The sequence below is a fragment of the Solanum stenotomum genome, chromosome 3 (genome assembly GCF_019186545.1).
Source record: "Solanum stenotomum isolate F172 chromosome 3, ASM1918654v1, whole genome shotgun sequence".
NCBI lineage: Eukaryota > Viridiplantae > Streptophyta > Magnoliopsida > Solanales > Solanaceae > Solanum > Solanum stenotomum.
Genome location: NC_064284.1, coordinates 28,714,064 through 28,735,250, shown reverse-complemented (window position 1 = coordinate 28,735,250; position 21,187 = coordinate 28,714,064). Strand labels below are relative to the sequence as shown.

At 34.6% G+C, this 21,187-nt stretch overlaps 4 protein-coding genes across 5 annotated transcripts in view; 2 read left to right on the top strand and 2 right to left on the bottom strand.

The window, feature by feature from the left end:
- The window catches only part of LOC125859461 (uncharacterized), an 819,298-nt gene that overhangs the window by 102,770 nt on the left and 695,341 nt on the right, over positions 1-21,187 (bottom strand). The gene's annotated exons all lie outside the window — the stretch shown is intronic.
- The window catches only part of LOC125859444 (probable pectinesterase/pectinesterase inhibitor 51), a 578,280-nt gene that overhangs the window by 106,991 nt on the left and 450,102 nt on the right, over positions 1-21,187 (bottom strand). The gene's annotated exons all lie outside the window — the stretch shown is intronic.
- Positions 1,096-3,604, top strand: LOC125859438 (G-type lectin S-receptor-like serine/threonine-protein kinase LECRK1). Its single transcript, XM_049539189.1, has one exon. It carries the CDS (start codon positions 1,109-1,111, stop codon positions 3,485-3,487), a length of 2,379 nt encoding a protein of 792 aa, XP_049395146.1. The 5' UTR covers positions 1,096-1,108; the 3' UTR covers positions 3,488-3,604.
- LOC125859440 (G-type lectin S-receptor-like serine/threonine-protein kinase LECRK2) lies at positions 4,101-6,603 on the top strand. The gene has a single exon (XM_049539192.1). The coding sequence runs from the start codon at positions 4,221-4,223 to the stop codon at positions 6,546-6,548; it is 2,328 nt and encodes a 775-aa protein (XP_049395149.1). The 5' UTR covers positions 4,101-4,220; the 3' UTR covers positions 6,549-6,603.

The window sequence follows — 21,187 nt, the reverse complement described above, 5'->3', positions numbered from 1 at the left end:
TGAAAAATCGAATTGAACGTTCAGGTAATCAATCAATTACGCTAAATTTTACTATTTTCTTACTAAGTATTTTCATTCATCAAAGCCTCAAATTTAATATTTTTATAGNTCTGTTCAGATATGCCTTTTAATTATTTTTGAAAAAAGAAACGAAAAACTGGGGATAGGGGAAGGGATTATATTACAATATGAAAAATCGAATCGAAAGTTCAGGTAGTCAATCAATTACGCTAAATTTTACTATTTTCTTACTAAGTATTTTCATTCATCAAAGCCTCAAATTTAATATTTTTATAGGTCTGTTTGTGATTTGGTCATATCAATTTTTTATTAAAATATAAAATATAACGTTAAAAGTTAAGCAAAAAAATATACTTATAGGAAAAAAGACGAGGTAAAAGTAAAGATTACAAATGAATGACAAAAGTGAGGAAATGAAATGGGTAAATTATGGGACCCACGTGTACAAATGTCAATTAAAGAGCCCCTCACAACTGACACTAGTTGTGCCTCTACGCGCAAAAGACAAACTTATACCATCCAACACGCAAGTGAAGATAGAAAAATCATACAAGAATTGACTAAGGAAATACATAACGTCTCCCTAAGAAACTTCCTTGTTAAGACTTTGTTTGCATTGCATCATTCATTTCTCAAAACATTATTAACTTTTCAATTGTTAGAGTTTTGGAAAATATTAACATGAAGTTGACGACTCAGTTGTTACCTAATTCGTGTCAAGTGTCAACGTGTTAATTATTACTCTATCGATCCATTTTTAATTGTCATGTTATGTATTTTGAAAGTTAATTTGACTAATTTTTAAAGTTAAATTAGATTACACTAATTCGATTAAACAAAAAATTTAGATATTTAAAAACAATACGAAAAGTACTATAAATTGCAATATTTTGCATTTCGATATGATGGAAAAATATATGGTAAAATATTAATCAAACTTCTTATCGTTTGAATCTAAAAAAAAAAAAAACATGACAAATAAAAGTGGACAAAGGAAGTAATATTATCGTTTAAAATTGGAGATGTCCAAGTTAGTATACAAAAGAATACTTATCAAAGAGTATATCCATATTCCCATCCTTGTGTCATGGCTAACTTAGCATTTACTTTCATGTTGTTGATGCTTCCATTTGTATTTGCAGCTATTCAAGTTGGAGCTCAGCAACAGCCCTCCAACATAACCTTAGGTTCTTTTCTTTATCCGAACCGAAATCCAAGCTATTGGCCATCTTCTTCAGGCCTTTTCTCATTTGGTTTCTACCAAAAAGGGGATGGATTTCAAGTTGGCATATGGCTACCTGATAAAACTGTTGTTTGGACTGCGAATAGAGATGATCCTCCACTTCATTCGGATGCATATATCGAGTTCACAAAGGAAGGCAAACTCTTACTATGGACAAAACAGAACAAGAAAGTCATTGCAGAATCTCCAAAGCCAGTAACTTCAGCATCCATGCTTGATTCTGGTAACTTTGTTATCTATAACAAAACAAATGTTGTTTGGGAAAGTTTTGACTATCCAACAGACACCATCCTAGCCGGTCAGCGTCTAACATTAGGCCAGAGCCTTGTCTCTAGTGTTACTGAAGTTGATCATTCAAGTGGAAGATTTTATCTTAGTATGCAGGCTGATGGGAACCTTGTTGCCTACCCAACCAATTATCTAAATGGACCTGAGGCTTCCTATTGGGGTTTTATGCTACAAACCAGAGGTGAATTTGGTGGGGTTAGCTCAGTTTTCATAGGTCTTACTCCAACAGGCCAACTCTTTCGGAATGCTTCTAATGGTTTTCGTTTCCAAGTCAATAACATAGCGAATACCTCTAATCAATCATCAACCAACAAAGCAGCAGCAATTTATCGCGCAACTCTTGATCCTGATGGGATTTTTAGGCTTTATACACATAACTTTGACAACTCAAGCTTGGAAATCAATTGGTCAGCGCTGGAAAATCAATGCAAAGCCAGGGGTTTCTGTGGTTTAAACAGTTATTGTACTGCAAAAAATGGCAGCAGCATAGGCGATTGTTCTTGTTTTCCTGGATTTTCATATGTCAACCGTGCAATGAAATTCCAAGGCTGCTATCGGGGATTCGTTTATGAAGAGTCTTGTGGAAGCAGCAGAGACTCAACATTGGCCTACAATGTCACAGCGATTCAACACTTGAAAGTTGGAGGATATCCATTTTCTCAGGTTTCAATGGTTGAGCAGGACTGTAGAAATTCTTGCTTGGATGATTGTACTTGTTGGGCTGCTCTATACATGAATGGATTATGCAGCAAATTTAAGCTTCCATTAATTGATTCGACAATTGAACAAAATGATGAGTCCATCAAGAGTTTCGTCAAGCAGAGCTATAACATCTCCCAAATGGCAGGTCACTCTACTCCCTATCCTGGAAAAACAGGGAATAGAAATGAAAGTCGGAAAGAGATAATATTGATTCTATCCCTGGTTCTTGGTTCTGTAGCATTTCTGTTCACTGTTTTTGCAATTTTCAGTTATATTTTCTACAGACGCAGAGCGGACGAATACCAAAAGCTATTGGAAAATCCATATTTGGGGCCAAATGAGGAGTTCACTCTTCGATCATTTTCTTACAGTGAGCTTGAGAAAGCCACTGAACATTTCAAGGAAGAGATAAGGCATGGTTCATTCGGGAATGCCTATAAAGGAATTCTATCAGAAGGTAACAGAACAGTTTCTGTAAAACGACTGGAGAAAATCGGGGATGAAGGAGAAAGGGAATTTAAAGCAGAAATGACTGCGATTGGGCAAGCTCGTCACAAAAACTTGGTTCATTTGCTTGGTTTTTGCTTGGAGGGATCAGAAAAAATTCTTGTGTATGAGTACATGAGCAACGGGTCACTCGCAGATATCATATTCAATTCAGAAACAAGACCTTCTTGGGAGCAAAGGATGAGACTTGCACTGGACATATCAAGGGGAATACTTTATCTGCATGAAAAATGTGAGACTTGCATAATTCACTGCAACATAAAGCCACACAATATCCTAGTAGATGATTCGTGGACGGCTAAAATCTCTGAATTTGGGCTTGCAAAGTTTCTGGTGCCTGATCAAGTAGGAAACCAACTTCAGCTTAAAGGAACAAGAGGATATTCGGCACCAGAGTTGCAGAATAGTGCATTGATCTCCGATAAGGTAGATGTTTATAGCTACGGAGTAATGCTCTTGGAGATCATATGCTGTAGAAGTAATATGGATGTCAACGTCTCAACCGAGGATGAAATCTTTCTTCCTAACTGGGTACACAAATGCTTTGTCGAGAATGATATCAGTAAGTTAGTGGGAGATGAGGAAGTAGATGTGAAGTCCTTGGAGAGGATGGTGAAGGTTGGATTGTTATGCATTCACGATAATCCTGATCTGCGCCCTTCTATGAGGAATGTAGTTCTCATGCTAGAAGGTACTATGGATATACCATTTTTGGCATGGTATTAAGTCTTTTACACTTCGTTTGGCTGGTTGCTACATCTCATTCAAAATGTATCATATTATATTGTATTGTGTTGTGTATTTGTATTGTCTTGTTTTTATGAATACAACATTTGGTAGATTATATTGTTTCTCATCGTTAGATAATGTTGTACATCAACCGTTTGAAGTATAAACCTATTAGAAAAAGTAGGGTATGGGGTAGAGTCTATATATAAAGTAAGATTATTAGATAAAATTAAGATAAGGACACAATTACACTAAATCTATCTTTACATAAAATTAGAAAAAACTACTTTTGTATTAATATGGACGAAAAAGAATTTATGAAAATGAAGAACTAGAGACAATAATTTTCTACTAATTATATGGACGAAAAGGAGTAGTTGCAATTTTTTTCTTTGTAGTCCTTTTCAGCCCTTGTTTTCAAGTTTTGAATTCTTGCACAAAAAAGTAGAATTAATTGTTCATCTCTCCGATCTTTGATAGACTTTTCTCAGGATGACTTAGTGAATTGACTTGTGGATCACATCAAAGCATTTAAACTCTTCTTTATTATTTTCTATTAAGACGACTTAATAGACGACTTGACCAGGTAATGTTCCCAGCTTCTTCATGGATATTTCTTGAAAAAATGTTCTGTTTGACTTAACTGCTTCTTTAGTTTTTTTTTTAAATCTTCTTCAACCATGTTAACAGTTAGAACTTGTCCTTCTTTAATTTCTCCCCCATTGATATCATGGCTCTCTATTTCTTACTTGTGTTGTTTATCTTTGGATCCGCTAGAGCTCAATCAAACCCACCTAATACAATAAGATTAGGATCTTCTCTTCATCCCACCGGACAATCTACAGCATGGTACTCAGCTTCAGGTCATTTCGCCTTCGGATTTTATCCACAAGGAAGTGGTTACAAGGTGGGAATTTGGTTAGTGGGAGGATCCAATAACACTATTGTGTGGACCGTGTCTCGTGATGATCCAGAAATATCTGCTGATTCTACCTTGGCTTTCATTGATGGAATTGTAGTTTTGAAAACAAATATCAGTGAGGATAAGACTGTTGCAGCTAGTTCGTCAGAATCTGCTTCTTATGCCAACTTGCTTGATAACGGTAACTTTGTTCTTTACAATCAAGATCATGAAGCTATCTATGAGAGCTTCAGGTCTCCTACTGATACAATTTTAGGTGGCCAGAAATTAACAAGTGGGGGTAAATTGGTTTCTAGTTTCTCCTCCACAAATCATTCCTCAGGGCGATTTCGCCTCTTGATGCAGGATGATGGGAACCTTGTTGCATACCCCAGATACTTGTTTCGGCCAGTGGATGCCTATTGGTCTTCACAAATTTATTGTGATGGTTGCAGAAATCTCCTGCTTCTTAACAGCACTGGCATCTTATTTCTGATCAATGACACCGATTCATCAGTACTTCGACAATTATACACTCCACTTGTGCAGAATGACAGAGCTATTTATCGGGCCACTCTAGATTATGATGGGAATTTTCGACTCTATTCTCACGAATTCGACTCCAATGGGAATTCTAAAATGGTAGTGGAGTGGGAGGCAATTGATGATATTTGTCTTGTGAAGGGTTTCTGTGGCCTTAATGGCTATTGTGTTGGAAGTAATCACAATGCACCGTCTTGTATGTGTCTACCAGGGTCATACTTGAGAGAGAATGATCCAAGCTTTGGTGATTGTCAAAGGAACTTCACCAGAGGAAAGTGCATTAATGGGAAAGAAGATGTAAGTGTCTACAAGATTACTACCACAACCAATTTGACCTGGGAGGATCCTTCTTACTTTGTTACATCACTTCTAGGAAAAGAAGATTGTGGTAAATCTTGTTTGGAGGACTGTGATTGTGATGCTGCTCTTTTCGATGAAACTGGCCAGTGTATGAAACACAAGCTGCCTCTGAGGTATGTCAAAGGTGCTCCTGAAGGATCTCGCACTGCTTACTTCAAAGTCAGCAATCTAGCAGTGCAAAATCCAACAACGGATTCAGTGAAGCCACCATGGGTGGTGATCTTGGTTTTATCGATAAGTTTCGTTATGTATTCAGGTACTGCTCTTGCATTTTCAGGCTTTTATGTCTTCAAATTCCGGATAATAAAGTACAGGAAGCTACTTCAGACAGGAACCACAGGCTTAACGAAAGATTTCATACTCAAAACTTGCTCTTACAAGGAGCTAAAACAGGCAACGGATGGTTTCAAAGAGGAATTAGGAAAGGGTGCTTTTGGAGCAGTTTATAAAGGGAGCTTTGACAAAGGTAAAAACCTTGTAGCAGTGAAGAGGCTAGAGAAGGTAGTGGAAGAAGGTGAAAGGGAGTTCAAAGCAGAAATGAGGGTCATTGGTAGAACTCGACACAGAAACTTGATTCGTTTGCTTGGATATTGTGCTGAAGGATCAAAAAGAGCTCTTGTTTATGAATATATGAGCAATGGTTGCCTAGCAAATCTGTTGTTCCGAGGATCTACTCGGCAGGATTGGAACCTAAGAGTAAATATAGCACTAGATGTGGCCAGGGGAATCCTTTACCTCCATGAAGAATGTGAAGCTCCAATTATCCACTGTGATATAAAGCCACAAAACATCTTACTCGACGAGTTGTTGACAGCTAAAATCTCAGATTTTGGTCTGGCCAAGCTGCTAATGCCTGATCAAACAAGAACATTCACTGGTGTAAGAGGGACTAGAGGGTATTTAGCACCAGAGTGGCAAACAAATGCCCCTATCTCTGTCAAGGTTGATGTCTTCAGCTATGGTATTGTATTGCTAGAAATCATTTGCTGCAGAAGAAACATTGAAGTTTGTGTGACTAAAATAGAAGAAATCCAGCTTTCTATATGGGCATATAGTTGCCTTGTTGAAGGTGAAGTAGACAAGCTTGTTGGAAGTGAAGAAGTAGACAAGAAAACCTTGGAAGGAATGATCTCTGTGGCGATTTGGTGCATTCAGGACGAACCAACTCTTCGTCCTTCCATGAAAAAAGTATTACACATGTTGCAGGGAATTATTGATATTCCAATTCCTCCATGTCCAAGTCCCAGTAGTTAATTTCAGTAGTTGTAAGTGGTTTGGTTTATTATATTGTTGTTTTCTTCAATAACATCTAGTGAGGATATATAGTTAGTTCAACATACATGAGTTCAGATTATGTTTTATTTTAATGAGATCATTTGCAGGCCCTATTGGTGTAATCTTGAAAGATATTACTCAAAAATGAGAATGTTTTGAAGTGTCAGAGTATCAAAATACTCAACTATTACACTAGGAGATTATCAAAATTATGCTTTCCATCATATGTTGGGAGTTGCGAAAATTTAGACATATATACAAGTATATGTGGGAATATTTAAGGTGTTGAGAGGCACTAGATTTGGAGCTTCTAATTAAGGTGGATAACACTTCAATATAGTGCTGATATTATGCAGGGAAAGGGTATTCCTTCCTGGCACCTTGATAGTATTGTGGTTAAAGGCTTAAAGCAAGGAAGACTCTTTATCAAACCAATGGCATTATTTATTGCTGTGAAAAGGAAATTAAATAGTGGATGCAATGGCTAACTGGAGTTTAAAGGGGCATACATCTATCAGTTCAATGATCTACTACAAGAAGCTAAAGCTGCATACAACAAATTGAACAAAATTCAGATGCTTAGTCAAAGGTGCAGAGTATGCAACAAGATTCTTGTAAGAACTTCATGCATCAAGACGTGATAAACCACTTCATATTTTGTATGTTCTTATAAAATCAGATAGAAAAAGTAGTCGAAAGATGATTTTATTAATTCAGTAGTCAAGCTTTAAATACAACTGCTAATAACAACCTACGGCTAAACTTAAAGGAAACTAACTGCTACCTATACTCCTAAACAATAGGAGTCTTCTACAGATACTCAAACATAGTAACTAATGATAATGATGCTTGATTTCCCGAAGGTGGAAGATGAGAAAGTTATCCCGTGACTATAAAGGAAGAAGAAGAAGAAGAAATGGACATGTGGATCTCAAGGATTGCTGTATTAGAATTTTTTGAGTCATTCAAAGATTCTCGTTGCCTGACCAGATACCATGAGAAGCGACCCTTGAATATCCTAATCTTTATAGGAGGGGCTGAGACTACTCAAAATTTTATTGATGAATCTTTAGCAGATAAGCTAGGGTATGACTCATATCCAATCAAGCCTCGAACTGTTAACTGGGTTTTGGGAAAATGGTGACTTCCAAAGCATGTAACAACTTTCAAGTCACAGTGTGCCCTGTTTAATGAGAAGTTGTATCTGCTTCCATTGTCGTCAAATTGAAGTGTCCATTGGTTTCCTACTACCATTTCACAATTTGACGATAGTGGAAGCAGATACAACTTCACATTAAACAGGGCGCCTTGTATTGTGACTTGAAAGTTGTTACATGCTTTGGAAGTCACCATTTTCTCAAAGCCCAATTAACAGTTCGAATCTTGACTGAATATGAGTCTTCTTCTCAAGATAAATTAAAATATATGGATAGAGCCAAAATTTTAAATCAAATCTTTTGGAGAAAACAAAAATTCTATACCTGAAGAGTTTCCATAGCCGACAGACGAAACATTCTCTTCTTTCTTTGGAGCCGTAGAAGATTCGATAGATTCATCCAACTTATCATGTTTGACATTTACTTTCTTCATATCTGTGGTAGTATCTAAGTTTCTTTTAACTATTTCAGTGAGGAAAAAGAAAAATGAGTCATAAGGTTTTTCGTTGTCTATTTATAGAGGTAAGTACTAGTTGTCACGTCCACCGCATTCACACCTGTCATTGTTCTTCGAAGATTACCCAAATGCCCCTGCAAATGCAATTGTATAGTCAAATCACCTTTCATCTTTTTCTTTCCATTCTTGTAAATATCAAGTGTCATTGTACGTTCAATAAAACATCTAACACTAACAATAAACTCAAGTTTCAAATTATCACCAGTTTCATAATGCATATTATACCTCCACAAACGATGATCCATCTACAAAAATATAGATAGTCAATTATAAATTAAATTTAATAATAATTTAACTATATTAAACTAAATTATATTGTTAATATATATTTATAATTACTTAATAATTATATTTATTATTACTTATATATTTAGCTAATTGATATACCTAATTATTAATTAGCTCATAAATACTATATTTCAAGATCTACAAAGTTGATGCTTAATTAATTCATAAACACTAATTAAATTCAAATTAAGTTCAAGTTCTAATTAAGTTTATATTCCTAATTAACTTTTCAAGTTATTATAAATTAATTAAGTTCAATAAAGTTTTAATTAAGGTCAATAGATTTCAAGTACTTCAAAGTTCTAATTAAGTTCAAATTAAATTTAGGTTCTAATAAAGTTCAAAAGTAAGTTCTAATTAATTAAGGTTAACAATATTTCAAGTTCATATTCCTAATTAAGTTCAAGTTAGAATAATTTCAAGTTATGATTAATTGTAAGTTCTAATTAAGTTGTTATTCATATTCTCTAACTTCAAAATCACTTCATCAATTCCCAACTCAATAATATTTACACAATTCACATATACTCAAAAGTCAAAACACTTGATCAATTACTATTTTTTTTAGAAAAAACTCATGGTCAATATATTCATGACATTCAAACTTCCATCTGTTATACCCCATTTTAATCAGGTCAAATAGTGTACAACATTTTGGTGATTTCCAAATTAATAACTAACTTAAGAAGTCGCCACCTAATTATTTACTATCTAAAATGATTAAAGTCTTGAACTAAAGTTAACTCCATTTAAGGTCTACTAAACATAAGATTCTAGGTAAGGGTTCAACTAATTTAAAGGGAAGTGGTTAGGCATCCTTTAAAATCCATTAAAAATTGTTAACCAATCGAACTTGATTAATTGATTAAGCTAAGTGCCAAAATAAAATATTAGCATTTTAAAAAGTGTTTGGATAAAATATAAAAGTACAAACTTTATGTCTAAAAATAGCTTACATGGATAAATTTAAGTTTAAATAAATTATTCCTTATTTTGTCAAAACCATGGAACAAAGTTACTACCAAAAAACTTTTAAATAAAAGTGATCAAAATAAAATCATTTTTGACTTAAAATCACAAATCCAAAACTCCAATTTAGACGGATTGAGATCGAAAAAGCTTTGAGACTAATAATTTGATTTTAAAAGTGGTGTACGATATTAATGAAATATGTTATAGACTAAAAAAGGTAGTTTTTGGGGTCCAAGATAGTCTAGTTATTTATGTTTAAAAGAAAAGTAAATAGAGCCTCCAATAGGCTTTACTAAAAGAGAAAAAAGAAGGTTTTTGTAAAGAAAAATAGTATTGCAAATCAATCTCAAAAAAAATCTGATTTAATACATTAAATAAAATAAAGGTTAGCTGATTTTATCACAAATCAAAGAACTTGCCAAATTATCCAAATACGGTCATTAAATCTAGGAGTAAAAAAAGGTTATAAACATGAATAAGATACTAACTAGAGATAAATTACTAAGTCATTCAAGCAAATTTGTGCAAATTCTAGTAACATAACAGTAAACCAAACAAATAAGTAAGCATAAGTAATGTGCTAGACAACTAATTAACTATAATGTCTCGTTTTATCCGGACGCGTCTCTAGAAATAGGGAATAGGTAAAGCGAATAGGTGTAGTGCCAAAGAAATATATATGATCAATTCCATGTGACGGATATGCAAGCTCCATGTTGTAGTGGTGTCGTTGAGTTTCAAAAGGAGACTCGCCGGCTCTGATTTCATGCCAAATAAACATGAGAAAAGAGTTACATGAGGAAATTTGATTCTTGGTACTATATATAAAAAGAGAATAGTTATGTTAGTCATAACTGAGAACACGTTACATACCAAACTAGATGTTCCACATACTTGGCCAAACTAAATATACACAAAACAGCCCTCACAAATATATCTCTAAAGATTAATATAACAGAGTGGGTAAAATTATCCTTCCACGATTATTATATCAAATCACAGTTTCAGATCCTTAGTTGAGCGTAACTACAATTTCTCTACATACTAGCATATCTAAATCCAAACCAAAGTAGTCAATTTATCACACAAAATTAGTAGGGTCCTTTTATTTTATTTTTTTAAAAAAATAGCAGAACATATAGTTGTACATGACAACTCCATTTATATGATTGAAATCAGATTTTTCACAACTAAAAAGAGATTATTATATAATAGCAACTGTAATATAACTACGGACAAAGAAATGCATAACTCTTGTTTTTTTTTCTAACACGACCGCAAATGTTTAACTAAATAGAAGAATCAGATTTTACCTTTTGTAGTGTAGTGAACTAGGACGTCGGCGTAGAATCTACTCTCTCGTTATGATCAGATTTACCCCTCGAACCTAATGAGTTCGATAAAAGCAAACAGATAATACAAGAATTTTGGCAAGGATGGTGATAGCTAACGTTATGAATAACTTCGACCATGTATGATGTTCTTATGAGTAAGAAAATCTTTTATTTTTGAAATTCAAATTTTACAGAGGAGGGAGGTCACGGGTAGATCTTGGAGTCCCAAAATGAGTCGTTTGAAGTTGCTAAAGTGATTTTCTGCATAAAAAAATTCATATTTTCAAAAAGTATTTTGGCTTCTTGTGTTGATTGATCAGTTGAATATGAAAGAGAGAGTTTCAAAGCACTACAATTTTGCACAAAAATGGAAGAACATAGTCCTGCTTTTACCGAAAGCATTTTGGAAATTTTTTGAAATCAAATAGAGAGAAATTGAAAGGGAGCGACTGTTCTTTTTTAGGGGATTAGGTTAGGGAGGTTTTCTGATATATTTCAAAAAGGGCTTAGCGAGTTTGTGCATAATTTTGGACAAATTTTTTAATGGGTTTTGCTTGATTTTGGGCTCGTAAATGGGCTGAAAATGGATAGGCTTTCACAGTGGCAGAGCTAGACTATTTATGAAGGGTTTGCAAATTTTTTGAAGGCAACGAACAAATTTTTTTGGTTTGGATTTATATCCATCTTGTTCTACCTAACGACTTTACTATCAACACTTTCAATAAAAAAATTCCACTAAACACAACGTCTGAAAAAAAAATCTCTAATTTGGTTTGCTTTCAAAAATACATGATAAGTTATATCAATTGAAATAATAGTTTTATAATGAATGGGTCGAGATTTTACTGAACACATGTACATATTCAAAAAACAAATTATTAATTTTTACTTAAATTTAAAGTTACTTTTCTACCTATCGATTATGCTATTTTTTAATTTTAATGTATGTATATTAATTTTTTTATTCTAATAGAAAATGTGTGAAAATTCTAATTAAAAGTTTCAAATCTCCAAATTCAGTTATGAAACTATGAAAAAATTAACCCTTTATGAATTATTTTTTTCAAATCTCCGAATGACCTATTTAGAGGAAATTGAGAAATGTAATTGCACATAACCTTCTTTTCTAATTCTTTAAGTAGAAACTCATTTAAACTATTATTTTATATTTACAAATATATATATCCAAACTAAGGTTTGAGTTAAATTTATTATTTTTCTTTTTTCAATTTATGTGGCACACTTAAAATTTTGAGATTCAAATTTTTAAACATAGACCGTGAATTCAGAAATAATAACTTTTGAAACAAAATTTATATATTTAAAAATTATATAAAAAATAATATAAAGCACAATAATTATCAATGTCATATAAATTGAAATGGAGAAAATAAATATAAAATAAATAATATGTAATGACTCCTAAATAAGAAAGTAAATTATAACTTTAATTTGCGAGAGTAACTTGAGATTGGGTGGACCCACAAAGGATTGTGTGATTTTGACAAACAAAAGAAGTAAAATAATAGCAACAAGATACGAACTGGCAACCTCAGCATTCCTTTTGAACAGCCTTTCCCCTACGCCAAAGCCTCTATTAATCGGTGTGATTTTCCGACGAAGAGTGTTCACGTGCACACCCTTATCATGTTGTAGCTCCGCCCCTGAGCTTTCATGACCTTTTTCCTTCTTTAAATTAAATCATTTGAACTTCTAATTTAATTATAACTAATATAATATACATTATATAAAAGGTTTAGTAAGTAAGAAACTTGAAATAAAATAACGACAATCTATTTTAAAAAGACGACAATAAAGTGTAAATAATAAATGTTGCTAGTAAAAATATACTTTTAAAATAGTAAAAATGATAATAGAAAGATGATAATAAAATTTGAAGTAATAGGTAATTACGATAGCAATAGTGATAAATGGAAAATAATAGTGAATTATAAAGTATTCGACTTATTAGTAATTTAGAAGCTCAACGAAATACATTAGAGAAAGGAGGGACAAAATGTGGTGTCAACGCCATCTTATACTCAAAACACTTTAATTACTAAATTCTAACTTCAAATTAACACTTCAATATCAACTCAAGAAATACCATAATTCAAACTAATCCTAAATTTCCAAATCTAAACTAGTCCTAATATCAAAAATCCCTAATTCACTCACCAACTAATTAATAATCAATCATTCAAACTAACAATCATAAAACACAAATTCAATAAACTAATTACAATAAACTAACTTCTAACTTCAAATTAACACTTCAATACCAACTCAAGAAATACTCTAATTCAAACTAGTCCTAAAATAAAAAATCTACAATTCACTCACTAACTAACAATCAATCATTCAAATTAACAATAAATAAACACAAATGCAACAAACTAATTAACAAACTCAAATTGAAAAAAAAAACTAAAATTGATGAAACTCTAACCTTAATTAAAGGAGAAGGAGAGAATGAAGAAAGGAGTAGTAGGGGCAACGACAGCGACAGCTGGCGACTGGTGGGCATCATGCAGCGGCAAAGACGGCGGCGATGGCAGTTGAGCATCGGTTCTTTAGAGAGAAGTAAGAGATGAGGAGAAGAGAGAGATCTTTTTTTAAAAAAAAAAGTGAGACGTTGTCCGTTGCTTCTTTTTAAAAATGTTTGACCAAAATTTTGACTAAAAAGTGACGGACTAAATGATAATATCCGTCGCTTTTTAAAAGTGTTTGACCACCAAAAAGTGACAGACTACGATATGTCATCCATCGTTAATTTTAAAAAATAATTAGTAAATTAAAATTACTCAAAAATGATGGACATCACGGTTATTATTTAATTTACTAATTATTATTTTAAATGAAAAGCGATGGACGACTTCTCTACGTATATTAAATAAATAATTAATAATTATATATTTTTTGGCACAAAAATCTAGCAAATTAAGCAACGAAGAAAGAGATGTCATCCGTCACATTTTGTAGAACAACTTTAAAAATAATTATTTTTATTAAAAAGCGACGGACAATGTGGAAAACGACGTCGCTTTTCGGAGCGACGTTGTCCGCTGTTTTTCTGTCTGTTATGTTTTAGCAGATTTTTAGTAGTGACTCTACCTTCCCTAGATTCACTTTATGGGAATACACTGGGTATGTTGTTGTTGTTGTCGTTGTATTATGGACCTCAAATCCATTGAAGAATATGTTGCTACTGAAACATAAAAAAATTTAGTCATGATGGTATAAATTATCTAAACAAAAATTCTTGAACAGTAAGCGACCCATTGAAATAATCACGATCAAAAAGTACTAAATTCTATTTCAGATACTCCCTGAAAGGAGGAGGAATGCCAGAATGTGTCAACATGCATCATAATAGTGAATTTATTCACAATAACTTTTATTTTTAAAACATTGAATGCCAAAATCACTAAATGACACCTTTTTGTTATTTATTTTTTGTTTTATTAATATATGTGGTAGGAATATTGTTAACACCCAATTTTGACCCGTCCCGATAGTAATTAATTTTTAAGCTTCCTCAATTTCAAACGATTTGGAATAATTAGCTTTATAAAATTCAAACGCTTTTCAAGTTATTTTTAAAGTAATTTTAGTCGCTTTTATAATTTTTGAATAATATATATGTTTTATGTAATTACATATATAATTAGTACATTTTATGAATATTCAAAAATCGTCTCAAAAAGATTTCATGTTTTAGTCAAATATTTTGTTAATTTAGTTTAGTTCAATTTATGGTTTTAGTTTTGAATTATTTAATTTATAATTAAGATTAATCATTTCATGTCGTCGAAATTAAGAAGCTTATTAACTAATTAATTCACTTGTCTTATTATAACTTTAGCCGAATTCGCTAATCGACTCGATTTGGCTAGCTTTCTAATTCCCATTTGACCATAACTACATCCATGTGGCTATTTTCCTAAGTCAATTTAAGCCTCATCTTTAAACCCAATCAAAAGACCAAGTTGGGCCCACCATTTTAAATTTCAGCAGCTCATAATCTCATTCCCAGAAAGACCCAATTTTCTTTTGTTTTGTTCCAATTTCAGCAGCCCACCCTTTTAGCTGCGACCCGGCCTAGTTCGTTTGTTCTTTTCCTCAACAGCTAAAATTCACGGAAGGACCAGCAACATCTCTACAAACGACAATTCCAACAGCAGACACGACGTCCTCTCCAACGTTCACAAAATTGAACGGCGTGAACAGCAGCTCACAAGCGACTAGCAACGTTTTCTGTCAACAGTGTCAAATGAGAAGCGGCGTCTTCACGCCAGCATACGGTGACCAGACGGCGGATATCATGGCAAAGCAACAACTTTTTTGTCGCGTCCCTCTGCGCTCGTACGTTCCAGCAGAAAGTGGTTGCATTTTCGTCCTTGCTAGGCACGAGATTACGCCACGTTGAGCTGCAAGGACGACCAATCGATTAAAGCTGCTCACATCCTTTCCAACCTTTTGAGAAATTTGTTGGAAATCTAAATTTTCGTACAAGCTTTTGGCTTATTCTCGTCCTTGAAGAAATTTGGAATAATGGGTTTGTTGGATTTTTTTAAAAAAAAATCTAACTGAGTAAAATATTTCCTAAAGTTTTTAGTTTTTTAAAATTGAGCTTAATAGATACCCTTTAAGATCTTTATTATTTTATTTTGTTGGTGTTAAGTTCCCTCAAATACCCTTTGTATGTTGTCATGAGGCTATGCCAATTAACCCCCTGTTTGGTTATTGTCCTTAAGAAACTTGATGTTTAATTTAGTGTTAGTTGTATTGTCATTTATCAAGTTTAGTAAGTTTCAAAATTGCTCTCTGTTATAATAATTTTTTTAAAATCTTTAGACAACATCTTAAAATATTTTCTTTCCTCAAAGCAATTTCGCATGTTGGAAGTGCAAATCTATGCGGTGTTGAATATGTGGTTGTTTGTTAGCATCTTAGTATTATGAGTGTCTTTGAGATTTTTGATTCAGGTTGATTTGAAAATGATCAATTTTAACAAGATGTTTATATATTGTTCAACATATGTTAGTTATTATCATTTTGATTAGTCTTACATTCTGTTTAATGTTAGATCTGTTAAGATCCGATCATTAATTGCTTTTCTCTTTTCCTAAAAACTCCATCCGAGTCCCTTTTTGGGACCCACGACTCTCTGCATTTTCTAGTTGGGCTGAAACCCGACAACATCTTTGAGTCAGTCAACCTTCAAAATTGAAGAACAAGTCCATGGATTTGACGTAAAGGTGTTTGGAGTTGATATAGGGATTGTATACACTAATATACACCTAGTGTATATGAAAATCGAGAAATGGGCCTAAAAGCCTCCAAATTCAGTTCTTGTATTTTGTTATTTTAGGCCTAAGCCCTTCGCATTTTCATTATTGTTATTTTGTTAGCTAAGGACAGGCGCCAAATGCAAGAATTGGGCCTAAAGCCCAATAGAGAAATCAGCTCAGTTTAGTCTCTTTAGGACAGGTGCAATTGGGCCGAAGGTCCAAAACAAAATTATGCCCAAGTACTGGCTTAGGCGAACATAATCAGACTTGGGCCCAAATCTTTCCCTCCTTTTCTATTTATTTGCTATTATGTGTTTATTTAATTTTAAGGTTCTTCCTAATCAATGCCCCAAAAGATAACCATTTTAAATTAACTATTTAAACTTGAGTAAATATTTTTATACTTGACTTTCATGAAAATTTACAAAATGTTGTACTTAATTAATATTTTTAATATCCCCCTTTTCCATTTAAGATATTTTAAAATTTTAAATTGTTTACTTCTTAATTAGTTTCAGTATGCATGCTTTTATTTTAAAATCAATTAGTCAAATAATTAATTATCGGATAATCGCTTGGGTCACCGATCGACTACAAATAAAGCCCACTCCCAGTCAAACTAGTGTAAAGCGACACTTAATCCCGAATAGTGCATTGGCCTAAGATGACCCAACACCCAAGGCATATTGGGCCGATTAGAAAGACCACCTTGAGTCCAAAAGGGCCTCCGGCTCGAACAGACGTTCATACTTGTGTGTTAGAAGGATGTATGCGTTGTTTGACAAATTGTTGTGCCTTGGGTTTGGTGGCTGCTAATTCTTTGTATGTTTTTGTAGATGGTCAAACAATTCTTGAGTTTCAAAATGGTCATCAAGACGTCGAACCTTCTTCACTTTTGGTGGATCCGCCTCAATGCATATCAGAAAAGGGAAATTTCCATCCACTTAGGCCACTTTCCATCGATAATGAACCTTAAGGTCTGTTCCGAGTTCATTGAAGTGATCGCTCGGCCTTGGGATGATGAGAAAATGGTTTTTCGCTTCGGAGATATCGAAATAACACTTACTATTGAGGAGATCAGAGATTGTCTAGACACCATCGGGATGTGCAATAAAAGGAAAGAACATCCAGATCATCACATTTTACTATCGGATAAGCCGACTAGCTTACAAATGAAAAGCATGTTGATATTAGTAAATGCAAACTGGTTGGATACCCCGAGTATTCCGTTTATGAAATTCTTTGAGCGATGGAGGCACGAGAATTATTTTGAAAATTTTCCAAATGAGTTTCTCGATCATGATACTTGGAGTAAGACTCAAACCCTTGCATTTGCCATATGCCGCTTAAGAACAATGGTATTTCCTCAAAACGAAGGAAATGAGATTGATACTCGAATTGTAATGGTTACACACGCCATATTTAAGGGTATTGGTAAAGAAGAAGAAGACATGAAATATTTCAATCTGGCTCCGATCATTTTGGCCTACATGTATCGATATTTGGGAGGATGCAAAAATGGATATCCATTTTTTCAAGGGTGTAATATCTGGTGGATGTCTAAACATCTAGTAAAGACAGACGAGACTCAAAAACAAAAGTTGGCTAAGCCAGAAAAGTCGAGCCACCTTGACCACTACGAACTCTATTTAAAGCATACACAAGTTCAAGATCCACAACATGAGGAAAGTGTGGGCCCAAGTCCTTTACGATATAAAAGAGGGAAATGTGCAATGGACGTTTCAGGATTTCATGTCAGAAAAAATTACCATTCGAAGGGCTTTGTGTCCTTTCTTAATTCTCTCGGGCATTAGAAGGGTACGACCCTACAATCCTAGTAGGGTAATACTACAGTTCGATAGAAAACAAATCCTATCTATGAAAGGAGACACTAGCTGATACGTCATCGACTACAACGGGTATGTTTAGATACCTCATGCTAGGGAAATTCTCCATGAATAAGTCGGGCGTGTCAACCTAAAAGAAAGCATGGCTATAGACATATATAGAGCTAGGTATATAGATGAGTACAAGAAATGGTTAAAGGATGATCTACTTGGTACACTAAATCCAGGGCCATGTACGAGTCGGTAAATCAAAGATGTCCAAGTGAGTCTCCAACTTCAAGCCTATCATTTTCAGCAACAGTGGGACCAAAGGGAGCAAGAGTTCCAACGTCGGGAACAAGAGTTCCAACATAGAGAGTATGAAAGTCAAAGGGCCTTAGCTTTCATCACACAAGAGTTAGCCAATGCAAGGGCCTGCCTAATGCGTTTGGACTCAAACCTGGATGGTCAGGTTGACACTCTCATTAACGTGTCGATGTCCTCCAAAGTTGTGTTCGCCGAACCGTATGTGGTGACTAGCAAACACCTCATCCGAGAAAAAGTAGAGAAAGCAAGAGGAGGAGCGAGACTTTCGGCCTTCTAGTCATCTTATTCCCCTGCTCGGGATTGATTTTTGTTGTCTTTACAGTTTATCCCTTTCCCTAAAAGATGTACCCCCTTTTGTTAACTTTGTAATGACTTCTCTAATTATTTATAGACCTTATTTTTTGGGGTGCAATAATTTGTTCTTAAAATGGCGCAATACATCCTTCAAATCGTTAGGCCTACTATTGGCACAGAAGGGTCACATATTTTCTTAGAACACGCGATAGCCATTTGTGTGCTTCAACGGTTTATATGATATTGTTACTTTGAATAAGGATATTTTAGCCCACTTCTTTTCAAAAATTTTCCTAAAATCTCTACAGATACAAAAAGCAAGCCATTAACTAAATGATCGACCAAAAAATTATTTGAGTCTTGAGTTTCTCAACCAAAACTAAATCCCACTACCAAATCCTAAGACATTACTCTATCATCTCAGGAAAGGTAAATCTACGATGGAAAGAAGCCAGAATGTCGAAGTGAAGCTGACTGAGGAAGAACTAATGTTGGAACTGCACCAGATCAACCAGGAGATCTGAGAAGTTGAGGAAAGGGCAATAGAAGTAAAATTCGCCACCGTAGTCGCACTAGCCAATAGTGCAGCATTAGATGTGGAGATAGCAACTAAAAATGTAAGATTAGCTATAATGGATGAAGAGATAGCTGCTACGCTGAAGAAGAAAGAAGACGCAACACGGGAGATTCACAGACTACGCAAAAAATACCCTTTCTTTGATAAAGAAGTTCATGTCACCCTCCCCGAAAACACTCAACCTAAAGTTGCTGAAGAAAAACCCGAGGAAGAAATTAATTACAAGACTCCTTTCCAAGAACGTTTGAAAGAAGGGAACGAGAAGATCACCCTCCGGTCATATCGTCAGAATCATAGTGTGGGGACAAAAGTCATTTCATGTGCTCTCATTTACGAGCATCTTAAGGCTTTAGCAACCTGAAACCCCTCGAAGGGACCACTTCCAAGGTTGAACATGAAAACACACATAAGATATGTGCTTACCATACACACCAAAAGGGGCACTTAATAGAGGAATGTGTTGAACTGAAGATCGTGATCTACGACTTGATCAGCAGCGGGAAAATTAGTCATCGGTTGGGTCATTACACTTTTCTTATTTGTGATCAACCGGAACCTGGTATGCCAGTCACAGAGCATACTTTGTTTCGTTGTCATTACTTCACACCGGGGATCATAGCATTAAAAAGTGTCTCGTATTCTACTATGATATGGAGTCACTAATCAACAAGGGAAGAATCCAAGTCAAGTTCTCCCCTCCCCCTTTGTCATGCGGCAGAAAGAATGCTTTGACTAGTCAGAAGAAGAAGCCTTAACAAAGGCACAATTTATTTTTTAGGATTCTTATCGCATGTTTTCAGTTTCCTTGTAATCAAGAAATAAATGTATGAAAACCAAAACTCACTTTGTATTTGAACTACGTAGGGCCTGAATTCTCATTTGAAGATATGTAGGCAGCCTTTCAAGACTCGGCCCCTATCCTTTTATAATTTTCTTCTCCTATTCATTCTACAAGGAAATAGTGAGTTCATATCAACAGATGTCGAGGATGCAACAAGAAGACCATAGTTCAACACAGATCAACCTTCCTGATTCACTAGTCGCAAAATAAAATGAGCAAATTTCTGCTTATTCAAAAAATCAGTCCCCCTTACTCGTGGGTTAACATGTCCTCAAACAAAGCAACTTTTATGTATTTATATACCTTTTATGTGATATTTTGCATCATGTTGTCATGAATTAAAACTAACAGATTTGCCTTTGAGTTATTTTTCTTCTACAGATACTTAAAACTGGTATGTGTTGATAAGCTGACTGATCATACTTATTTCACAAAATCTAAGGCTCCTAAAGATTACTTCCTCGATCAAAGCTAACAAAAAGGAAAAGCAGTAATGGATGATAACAATGAAGAGATTGGTCTGATTGATGTTGTCGTGGCTCAGTCTGTTGTCGCTTATCCAAAATTAATTAATTATGCAGTTGGTGCAACAGATCACCGAAATGAGGGTTGAAATGTAGAGAAGGCAAGATTTGCCTAATCCAGTTTTTGCTTTCAATGCTCCAGGAGATAGAAAACCATCACTCTACTTTCCTCCTTCAAACGTGAAACAGGCTCAAAACTCACCCTTCAATCTTGCTCAGAATCCCTCAACCATCGACCTAACCTTTCAAAAGCTCTATTATGCCTCCGTCTCTTACCAAGCACCACCTCCTCCTCAAGGTGCCAACCCCCAAGCGTCACTCCATTCTCAAAATGCCAACCCCCAAACTTGTCTTCCCCCTCAAAACCAAAACGTTAACAACCCGCAAACCTTCTCCCATCACCAAAATCAGTATACCAACCCCCAGAGTTTTCTCCAAAATTACAAAGCCTCTCCAAATACCCTGAATCCCACCATTGCTCCACCATTACCTCAACAGACCACTTTCCAAATCCCAATCCCAAATGAACCCTACGCCAACTGTTCTGAACTTGATCATTATAAAGAACAAGAGAGTGAGTAGAGGGCAAAGGAAGAGGTAGCCAAGCTAGATATAAAAGAAGAGATCAGAAAAACCGTAAAAGAGCTACACTACATTCTAGAAGTCA

Bases quoted from the DNA above. Each gene is read 5' to 3' on its own strand.
- LOC125859438 (XM_049539189.1), top strand. From the start codon at position 1,109: ATGGCTAACTTAGCATTTACTTTCATGTTGTTGATGCTTCCATTTGTA.
- LOC125859440 (XM_049539192.1), top strand. From the start codon at position 4,221: ATGGCTCTCTATTTCTTACTTGTGTTGTTTATCTTTGGATCCGCTAGA.